Source organism: Myotis davidii, unplaced genomic scaffold (genome assembly GCF_000327345.1).
Source record: "Myotis davidii unplaced genomic scaffold, ASM32734v1 scaffold16, whole genome shotgun sequence".
Taxonomy (NCBI): Eukaryota; Metazoa; Chordata; class Mammalia; order Chiroptera; family Vespertilionidae; genus Myotis; species Myotis davidii.
Genome location: NW_006287821.1, coordinates 1270710 through 1282257, shown reverse-complemented (window position 1 = coordinate 1282257; position 11548 = coordinate 1270710). Strand labels below are relative to the sequence as shown.

Genomic DNA, 11548 nt, shown 5'->3' with positions numbered 1-11548 from the left:
ATATATATATTATATTATATATTTCAGAGATGGAGAGGGAGAGATAGAAACATCAATGATAAGAAAGCCTGCAACCCAGGCATGTGCTCTGAACCGGGAATCAAACCATGACTTCCTGGTTCATAGGTCCATGCCCAACCAAGAGCCATGCCCCATGCCTGCTGGGCATGAGGTTTGTTATCTTAACTTCATTTGTCCTTGGATGAGGTTGACAAATGGCACTAATTGGATTTCTGCTCTCTGTCTCCTTGAGTAAGTAGATTTAAACTTTTACCCTCTGGCTAGGGAGGAATAGTACAAATCTTACTCAAGTGTCCTTGGTTTAGGGAAGGTAGGATTTACTAGATGGCTGTGAACTACTTGGCATCTAGATTTTCTAGATGGCTGCAAACTGCTGTTTAACTATCTCAGTTTCCCTATTCTGCTTGTCCTGGATTATTGGCCTGTGTCATTTATATAACTTTCTTTAAAAAAAAAAATATGAACACTTCACAAATTTGGGTGTCATCCTTGCGCAGGGACCTGCTAATCTCTGTATTTACATAACTTTCTTTTAACATTTCTCTTTACAAACCTTCTATAACTTTCACAAACCTTTCTGCAACTTTATTTTTAAATTTATTATTATTATTATTGATTTCAGAGAGGAAGGAAGAGGGAGAGAGATATAGAAACATCAATGATGAGAGAGAATCATTGATTAGCTGTCTCCTGCAAGCTACCTACTGGGGATTGAGCAAAAGGGCTGCAATAAATGAGTCATCGTTAACATAAAATAATAGAACATTTTCATAAAAATTAACATTTTTTCTTGAACATTAACTTACCAGACACTGAATAACTGCACAAGTTAATAAGCGTAACACAAGTAAACCTATTTTTCTTGTTCTTCGAAAGTGATATATTTCCTGTTGCGCATGTCAAACAAGGCAGCACAAGACTAATAACATGGCAATCAGCTGCTAACACATTTGCTGCTAGTATTAGTGGAGAGAAATGGTGTGCCTGCGCGTAAGGGAAATGAATGCAATACAATTATAGTAACCGGTCATTAGCAAACCTTCGTTATTAATAATTATGTGTAACAGATTATTGTAAAATTAGGTCACAAAATTTTTATTAAAACGTTTTTTACATACTAGTACTGTTATATTGACTGGGCTGCAAAAATATTTGTTGTGGGCCGTATGCGCCCGTGGGCCGAGAGCTTGACATGCTTCTAGACCCTTGCTTTCCTCTTTGGTACTTTGGGGCTTGCTCAGTTCACACCTACACTTCCTTCTCTACTCCTAACTCCCATTTACTTACTTCCTATGTCCACATATTTCTATACTGTGAGTAGATTATCACTTCCATCTGGGTAAAAAAAATATCTCTTCTTCATCATTTTAGGGCAAGCAATGAGATATAGGAAAACAAAACAAAGGAACAAAACAAGCTTTGTAATCTGACAAGGGAAAGTTTGAAACCCAACAGTCACTTGTTCTGAACATAGGAAATGTCCACTTATCCTTTTTTAAAAAAATATATTTTTATTGATTTCAGAGAGGAAGAGAGATAGAAGCATCAATGATGAGAGAGAATCATTGATTGGCTGCCACCTCCATGCCCCACACTAAGGGTGTGGGGCCAGAAACTTGGGAATGTGCCCTGAGCAGGAATTGAACCAGGACCTCCTGGTTCATAGGTCAACGCTAAACCACTGAGCCATGCCAGCCCGGCCTTGGAGTATCCTTAATCCCTGACAGTTTAGCAGTGAGGAGTGATCTGAGGAGGCCATTTTCAAACTTTTTGTAAGGAAAGAATTCTTGTTTGGGAGTCAATAGGTTAAGACCTCAGGCAGTAGAATTAGGCTGACCTAGACTTACTGAATTTTAAATGTTTATTGAACTTTTAAAACTATTAGTTGCTGACAGATGGGAAGGTGTTAGTTATCATTAGTACAGATGAGAAGCTGGAGGTTTTTGTGTGTGTTTTTAAAATTCTCACCTGAAGACATGTATTTTAGGGAGAGGAAGGGAGAGAGAGAGGAAGATCCATTGATGCAAGAAATATCCATTAAGTGCCTCCTATATGTGCCCCAACCAGGGATCCAACCCAAAACATGGGTATGTGCTCTGACCAGGAATGGAACCTGCCACCTTTCCATGGGATGACTGAAAAGACGGAGTTTTAATTGTTTAGTAACTTCCTTAAGAAAGAAGATGTTGCCTTAGCTGGTTTGGCTCAGTGGATAGAGCGACGGCCTGCAGACTGAAGTTTCCTGGGTTTGATTCTGGTTAAGGGCACATGCGCGGGTTGCAGGCTTGATTCCCCAGTAGGGGGCGTGGAAGAGGCAGCTGATCAATGATTCTCATGGTTGATGTTTCTATCTCTCGCACCCTCTCCTGTCCTCTCTGAAATCAATAAGAATATATTTATTTTTTAAAAGAACGATGTTATGTAGTACATGAAACCTTTTTTTGCTTTCTTCAAGTCACCAATCTGGCCCTGAAATTGAACTGTTTCTGCAAGTTCTGGCTTTAAATCCCTTCACTCCTATGGTTCAGAAGTCTCCTTTTGTTTTTCCCTTGGAATTTTTCTGAAGTTTTAACTTCCCAAGATCTCCTGAGCCACACCTTAGATAATTATGTTAAAAAGCTCACAAAAAAAAGGCCAGGAATGGTATTAATCCATTCATACCACGGTGCCCTCATAACTAAAAACACAGGTAGCATTCACAAATTGTGGGGGAGGGAGAAAAAGGAAGGAGGGAGAAGTTCCTTTGGTTGACCGGAAGTAGGAGGAGACTTTTTAAAGCAATCTTGGGCCAGGGGCCATTTCAGCAGTAAAAACGTTTTCTTCGTCAGCCCTGAATTCTTTTCTGAGTATGGAAAATGCAAAAGGCAAGAAGGTAAGGATATTTCAGTGGCTTTGTTTTGTCTTTTTGTGTTACACTCTCACTGTCAGTGCATTAATTCTTTTATTTATTTATTTTTTTGGTAAGAGAACATTTATTGGGTAAATTACAGAGGTAGAAAAAGTAATTTCTAGAAGAAATGGGTTTAGCAAACAAGTTTTAGAGGTAAAGGAGAGTGAGGAAGCTGATGGTAAGGTGCCTGAGGCAGGGAGAGGGGGGGGGGGGGGGGGGGACACGAACGAGAAGCGGGAGGGGGGAAGGAAAGTCCTAGATATGATTGAAGCCTGCTGTTGGAGTGAGGAAATAAATAAGAAATGAGTTGGCTGTTTTTGGTTTTAAAGAGATGCTTTATCCTGTCAAAATAATCAGGTATCAGGGCTAGAAGGAAATGGTAATGGCAGAAAAAGAGAGGTGAGGAAAAGACTTTAGAAAGAGGCGGTTGACTAAGGCTGGGAGAAAAATGAGATCCTAACCTAAACCAAAGGTGCTGTGTCTGAGCTGGTCTTTGCCTGGGGTGGTTCGAGCCAAGACATAATTAGAAGCTGTACATACTGGTGAGCACTGCAGACAGAAACTAAAGGTGGAGAGGCTTTGAGGTTAGTACTGTGGGGGCTAAAAAATATATTTTCCCTCCTACCTTCTAAATTCTTCTGGCTGGGCTAATCAAATTAGTGGAGACAGATTAACAGGGAATTCACTTAGGTGTGAAAATTCCCGAAGGCGGTGAGGTAACATTGCCATTTTGGACAAAATAGAAAAGGGTGTGTGGTGGGGGGAGGGGGGAGGGAGAGCTCCTTGAAGCAGTTTCTCTGTCTGAAGCTCTTGGGCCTGAGGGGGTCAAAGGTTCTTTCCGGCGCTTGCTTTGGCGGCACTTATACTAAAATTGGAATGATACAGAGATTGGCATGATCCCTGCGCAAGGATGACGCACAAATTCGTGAAGTGTTCCATATATATAAGTTCTTTCTGAGACTTGTTTCTTTTTTAAAAAACATATTTTATTGATTTTTTACAGAGAGGAAGGGAGAGAGATAGAAAGTTAGAAACATCGATGAGAGAGAAACATCCATCAGCTGCCTCCTGCACACTCCCCACTGGGGATGTGCCCACAACCCAGGTACATGCCCTTGACCTGAATCGAACCTGGGACCTTTCAGTCCGCAAGCTGACGCTCTATCCACTGAGCCAAAGCGGTTTTGGCTTGTTTCTTAATAAACAGCTTAAAATCAATATCCCAAAAAGGCAGCCTCAGGGTGGCCAAAGTTTGGTTTCTTTCAGTACAGAAGAATTGAACAACTCTGCCCAGAAACCTGATCGATCACTCTTGGGATCTCTTCCTAGAACCGGGTCATTTTTGCCCTCTCAATTTTAAGATTTTTGTGAGGCCCAAAAGTGAGTATTTTGTGAAAGAGCTTTGCAAATGTAACATTTGAATATGAATGTTAAACTGCTATAGAGTTGTAAAAATGCCATACAAATGTTAATTTGTCCAGTACTCCCACCTGGATGGATGATAGAAAGGCTTTAGATTTGGGAGCAAATTGACCTTAGATTTAATTTTATCTAAAATTCTGTGTGCCCTTAATTTTGTAACCTTGGTTATCAATACCTAACAGAAGATAGAGGCTCAACAGAGGTCAGTTTCTCTGTTCCTCCGTATCACCCAACATTATCATCCCCACTGTTCTCTTGTTTCTTTTGATTCAATTAACCAATGAGTATTGAGTGCCTATAATGAAAAGTAAAGAAATTCTACCCTGGTGGAGCTTACAATCAAATGGAGTAACAGGCACTGATCAAATAACAAGCAAATGTAAAATTGCAACTGACAAGTGGTGGAATGAGGAAATAATGTAGATTTGCCATGGTCTGTAAAGACTAAAAAGGATTACCAGGTGAATTGAAACTGGAAGTGAGAGTCAAAAAGACTAAGTTTTAAAATGTAAATAGAACTGGGTGGGGGTGGAGCTGGGGGAAATCTCTTTATTTTTATTTATCAGTTCTTTTTTTTTTTTTTTTAATCCTCACCCAAGCATCTTTTTCCATTGATTTTTTTAGAGAGAGGGAAAGGCAGACATATCTGATGTGAAGGAAACACATCCATTGGTTGCCTCCTACACGCACCCCAACCAGAGCCTGGGCCGGGGAGGAATCTGCAACCAAGGTGCTTGCCCTTGACTGGAAACAAACCTGGGACCCTTTGGTCTGTAGGTCGACACTTACAAACGGGCTAGGATAGGGAAATCTCTTTAGGTCAAAGTAACTGTGCTGGGAAGGAAAGCAATGCTGAGAACTGAAACTTGGGGCAATGAAGAATAGTAGAAAAATAATACTGAAATGGAAAATAGGCTGATATGTTGTATTAAGAGCATTTGATTATCTTGATATTTTCCTGCTAAGAACCATAATGGATGTATAGCATCTCTATGGGAATCATTTTTTGGAAGAGGTCAAGAATAAAGAAACAGGGTGGGCAGGGCGTGGAAATCTTCCCGGTGAGATGTAAGGATAATGTGGGTGACATAAGGGCTCCCTCCAAAGCAGAGCATAATTTTCTCTATTTTATTTGTATCTATATTTTGTGTCTTTTCTTGTACATTCAAATTGGCCTTCTCCCATTTCTCCATCATTGTTTTGCTGTCTTATACATAAACCTGAGCATTAAGATGATACCCAGAGAATACACGCAGCCAGTGGAGTTCAATGACCTTCAGTGACGGTCTTGGTGTCTTGGGTGTGGATGACCTTAAGGCAGATAGTGTGATGTGGTAGGTCAGGCTCCAGAGGAATGACTGGATGGCTCTCTCTCCCCAGCAGAAGTCCCCAAAGAAGTCAGGGGAGCGGCAAATAGCTCCAAAATCCCAACCAGTGCCAACTGAAGAGAAACATGGGGCTGCTGGCGAACCAAGTGAACAAAGAACCTCAGGGGTGGAGACCAAACGGAAGAGATCTAAGAAAGATGACAAAGGTAAGAGGTGCACAGCCCCTCAAATCCCATTTCCTTGGTTTAAGCCTGAGGAACTTTTCTGGAAAAGGAAATGTATGTTTGTCCTCTACTCTGCAAGCCGTATGCTTTCTTGGAAGCCTGGCTTAAAGGTCACCTCCCCGAAGCCTTCTTTCAGTCACCTCTTAAAACTTATTGCTTCCTGTCTCCAAACTCCCACAGAACATTTGGTTCTAATGATCATTTTGCTTCCACTCTGACCAGGAGAAAATTCTGAGATGTCCTCAATTACAGCCGCCCGAGTGGGAGCGAGAGACAGAACTGTTGGTCTGTTGATGTCCAGAGGCCAGCTAAGAAAGGACTGCTCACATTCTGTCTGGTTGGAGCTTGGATTAAATTCCCGGTCGTATTTCTACAGATTATTTTAGCCAAGCACCATCACACTCCATGAGCCACCGCTGTGTCTTTACGTGTGGACTTTCTGACTCTAGGCCTATCCCAGTCCTGGCCCCACTTCACTCTCTCCCACCCCCTTGCCGATGGCGAATGTAAATTCTTGCAAGTGGCTGTACACCTACCTTTCTTCCCCCTCCCTGCTTCTTAATGTATAAAAACACTTGTAAACTCCCAAGTCGATGGACATGTTTGTCTTTTCCACCTAGACAAGCTGCTGGTGGTTTGGACTTCATGTCCCAAGACCCATCTCCTCTTTAGCTAGCATTTCTGGCTCAATGAAACCTTTCTTTAAAAAAAGACTTTCAACCATGGAAATTAAAATTTTTGTTTTAACTAGCTGCTTGGAGTTAAGGACCTCGATATGCAATGACTTGGGGCAGACCGATGCAGGTTTGAAATTACATTCTTGAAATTCACCCTGGCCAGTTTGGCTCAGTGGATAGAGCGTCAGTCTGCAGGCTGAAGGGTCCCGGGTTCAATTCCGGTCAAGGGCACATTCTTCGGTTGTAGGCTCCCAACCCTGATAGGGGTACGTGCGGGAGGCAACCAATCGATGTGTCTCTCTCACATCACTGTTTCTCTGTCTCCTCTTATCCTCTCCACTCTGTCTAAAAATCAGTGGAAATATATCCTCGGGTGAGGATTAAAAAAAAATAACATTCTTGAAACTCCACTTTCTATTTTAAAAATCGAGGATAATATCTGCTAGGCTGAGTCAGGGGTGGAAGTTCAGTTGTAATTTATACATAATAATTGGGTAAAACTTCCAAACTATACCCAGCGAGTAACGTGGACTCCGTAAATGCTGGTGATTATTAGTGTAGACGTAATTGTGTCTGTTCTGGAGCTGTGTTCTGTAAGTCCTTTCCTAAGTGGTGTGTGCGGGGCGCAGCAGGAGAGGAGGCCTGTGTATCAGGACAGCAGTGCTGCCCTGATGGGCTGGGCCGGCAGATCTGTGGGTAACAGGAGTTGTGCTGCACTGTGCTGAATGGTTTACTGTTTTGCGAGAGGACAAGGCATCACTGCATGTTTATGATCTCAGTTCTAAGACTTCCCTCATTTCCCTGGATTGGAAGGACGATCTCTAAGCAACCTCCTTGGAATCTGTGGGTTAAGGAGCTCACAAGTGTGTGTGTGAGGAGTGGGGAGTTTTAGGAATTAAAAACTGGGGAACTCAGAAGTATTAAGTCTTAGGTGTGAGGTCTGTGCCTTTGAGGTTTTGTGGTCTTGGGTAAATCATTTAACTGTACACTGGGGACTGTACTATGATAACTAAAAGTGACTGTACTTTTGACATTTTAAAGGGTCACGTAAGAGTTAATTATTAATAATTTCATCCCATTCTCCTTCAGCTTCTTGTCCACAAAAGGTGGCACAGGAAAATAAAAGAGTAAGAATTCACAAGAAGATACCGATTCCTCCGCTGCCCCTTCACTTGCCACCAGTTAACCTGATTCACCGAGACGTCGTGAGGGCTTGGTGCCAGCAATTAAAGCTGAGCACCAGCGGCCAGGTGAGGGCCCAGGCTGTTCGTGCGGCTGGAAGGAAGCGTGGGAACCTTGATCTAATTATTAACTCATTTTTCTCTTGTCTTAGAAATGGGAAACATATAATAGGCTGCGTGCATATGCTTACCCTAATCAAAAGGTGAGTAATTTGTAAGAAATTTGGTAGAATGGAAGCTTCAGTTCTCATCCCTAATTACCTATTTTAGTATGAATAAGTAGTAAAAGAATTGCCCTAGCCCTTCTTTCCCCCTCCACTCCTAAAAGGCACAACATCCCCATCCTCAGTTTTCACTAACTCTGCAAAGAATAATAAAAATGATGCTGTGCTTCTTTTTTTTTTTTTTATATGTTTTTTTTGGTTGGAGAGAGAGAGAGAGAGTTATTAATTTAAAAAAATGCTTTTATTGATCTTAGAGAGAGATGAAGGGAAAAGGGAAGAGAGAGAGAGCGAGAAACATTGATCTGAGAGAGAAATACCAATCAACTGCCTCCTGCACTCCTCCTGGGGATAGAGTCCACATCTTGAGCATGTGCCCTGACCAGGAATTGAACCATCAACCTTGTAAGACACACTAGCCTGGGTGCGGCTGCATTTATTTTATTTTAATTCAGACAGTAAGGGAGCGGGAGATAGAGACATCAATGATGAGAGAGAATCATTGATGGGCTGCCTCCTGCACGCCCCCCGATTGGGGATCGAACCCACAACCCGGGCATGTGCCCTGACCAGTAATTGAACCATGACCTCCTGGTTCATAGGTCAATGCTTAACCACTAAGCCACACCAACTGGGCAAGGCTGCACTTCTGATAACACTTTCATCTCTCTAATTCTACTTGTAGGATATTCCTATCAAACCAGAGGAGGCAAAGATATTGACATTATCACAAAGGAAATTGAAGATGCAAAAGGGGGAAATGAGTCTGGACAGTTTTGGTCTTCCTGAACTGACTGGTCCCCTGGTGGGGGGTCCTGCTCCTGATGGGGGTGCTACTGCTCTCCTGGAGGGAATGGACAATATTTTTGTGACAACTTCCACCCCGGATGATGTGTTTGCCTCCTGGAGCAGAATTGCAGCCACTACTGGGAAGTCTGGGAAGATGGAGAAAGTGAGGTCGCCACAGAAGGCCTCTGGTAAGCCCCATATCAAAGCTGGTTCTGGTTCAGATGAGGAAATAAGTTTAATTGATATTATTATTTAATGGTTTTTTGTTGTTAATCCTCACCTGAGGACATTTTTTTTCAGAGAATGGAAGGGAGCCAGACTGACAAACAGAGAGAAATATTGATGTGAGAAAGACATCAATTGGTTGCCTCCTGCACAAGCCTGGACTAGGGCTAGGGATCAAGCCTGCAACCAAGATACATACCCTTGACCAGAACTGTGCATTTCTGGCCATTTTCTCAGCACTACTGAGGATGCTAGTCGGGGGACCACCACTCTGAGAACCACTACTCTAAATTACTGGTGTCATCACAAAGGGATGGCAATCTGTTTGAATTAATTTATTTCCTCTTTAAGGAATTAGAGCATAACTGTTTTTGGCTCAGTGGATAGAGCGTCAGCCTGCAGACCAAAGGATCCCGGGTTTGGTTCTGGTCAAGGGCACGTACCTCAGTTGCAGGCTTCTCCCAGGCCATGGTCAGGGTGCGCAGGAGGCAACCAGTTTATGTGTTCCTCTCACATCAATATTTCTGATAATTTTCTCTCCCTTTCTCCTCCACTGTCTCTAAAAATCGATGGAAAAAATGTCTTCCCATGAGGATTTTTTAAAAAAAGAAAGAAAGAAGGGCAGGCTCTAAAATCAACTGCCTGAGCTGAAGCCCTGGGTCTTCTAACATCCATTAAATGAGAAACACTGATAGATTGTTGCAGCTTGTTTCCAGTTTTCACACCATAAAATGGGCTAAGAATATAATGCCTACCTCATACTTTTGTAAGAATTATAGAATAGAAGATATAATTAAGGAGGATCATAAACTGGTGAGCTCAACAAACTGCCTATTGAAGTACTCACACCCTTGGACCTATTTCATGAAGGCCATTCCAGACCTCTCTGGGTTAGTTTTTGGGTTTTTTTTTGTTTTTTTTTTTTTGGGAGGGGGGAGTTAGTCTTTCTGTTGAAGGAAACCAGAATGCGTCACCCACAAATTAAACTCTTTGACATAAAGAAATTTATTTTGAGGTGAAGGCAATTAAACTCAGAAAAAAACCCTCCCCATTTTCTGCCTAAAGGGAGGACGACATAAATTCTCCTTTTGCCAGACACTTGTCAACAGAGAGATGGTACCAGAGGAACCTGTGAGCAAACCATACTCTGTTAGTGTCCTCCCATGTATTTACCTCCCCATAGTTCACCACCCTTTGGGGCCTAAAACTGCTTTCCTTTGTCCTGTCATTTCTCCACAAATATATTGTTCTTTGTAGAAGATGTTATACAAAATGGAATTCTAAGCCGCCATTTCAAGTCCAGTTTTGTTGTGTTTTCTCCTACCTGGCATGCACTTCATGCATTAATAAAGTGTTTTTCTCTTATTAATCTGTCTTCTTTTTAGAATCCCAGCTGAAAGCCTAAGATTTGTAGAGGTAAAGTTTTGCCTCCCCAGCACCACCATCTACCCACTTGCAGCTTATACCACTTCCAACTATAGTTTTTGTTTCTTTTTAAAGTTATAACAGGAACTGTCTTGCATTATTTTCTAAAGGAAACAGGATACAGCAGGTCAAGTTAGAATTCCAGGGTTCATATCTCAAGAGCTAGCACTTGAGAAAGAATCAAAGACCAGGATGCAATTTTTGAACATGATTTGGTCTTGCTCTGTTCATACTTACCTCTTTTTCCTTCCCCAGGTTACAAGTGGTGTGTGGTCCATGGACAGAGTCTCCCTGCAGACACAGGGGTTTGGGTTCAGCTACAGTTTTATGCTGGGCAAGCCTGGGTCCCTGAGAAACCGGGGCAAGTGTGTTCACTGTTCTTGATACCTTCCTGCAACTTTCCACCCCCACACCTGGAGGATAACATGCTGTGCCCCAAATGCATTCATAGGTAATTACCTAGTTCTTTTCTACAAACTAAAGTGGGAGACAAGAGATGCATGTTTCTTCATCTTAATTAGCCCTGTATTTCAAGCAAAAGTTATCAGTAAAGAATATCAAGAAAATTATCACCCATTAGTATTTTCCTAGGAAAAAAACATTTATAACTATTTGGAGACCCATAATTTTAGAGAAACACACATTTATAATTACTATATTACAAATATATGCACTACACAGAAATAATGACTCCAAAAAAAAACCCATCTTCCTTTAAGTAGCCTACAGTCTAATGGGGATGATTGGTTTGTAAACATCCGTAAACATTTGATGCCATGTGGTGACTGGCATAGAAAAGGGGATTTATTTATTAATGTAAGGGAAGAACTGACTAGATGAAAAGCAGTAAGGTCATTTTTCAGTATGGGGATCAGAGCCAAGGCTGTGAAGGAACTTAGGACAACACAGAATTGAAAGTAGTTCATTGTGACAGAATATTGCAGGAAATAAGCCTCCGCTTTCTGTTACAACATATGCATGATAATGCCTATCTAAAGATATTGTAAAAAAAAAAATGAGTAAACAAGAAAAACGTACACTTGCAGTTGCGGGGAGGACAAGGAGTTGAGTCAAGCAGCTCATCCCTAGGTGATGGGCCACTGAAGGGTTTTAAGCAGGTAAATGGACTGAGGCTTACATTCCAA

At 41.8% G+C, this 11548-nt stretch overlaps 1 protein-coding gene across 1 annotated transcript in view; it reads left to right on the top strand.

Annotated features, from left to right (window-relative positions):
* Positions 1 to 5695: 5695 nt before the first annotated feature.
* Positions 5696 to 11548, top strand: part of DPPA4 (developmental pluripotency associated 4) — an 18421-nt gene continuing 12568 nt past the window's right edge. The window contains exons 1-5 of the mRNA XM_006759573.1: positions 5696 to 5867; positions 7652 to 7812; positions 7896 to 7946; positions 8650 to 8941; positions 10659 to 10854. Of these exons, the coding sequence (XP_006759636.1) occupies positions 5696 to 5867; positions 7652 to 7812; positions 7896 to 7946; positions 8650 to 8941; positions 10659 to 10854 (872 nt within the window). The remainder of the gene's footprint in view (positions 5868 to 7651; positions 7813 to 7895; positions 7947 to 8649; positions 8942 to 10658; positions 10855 to 11548) is intronic.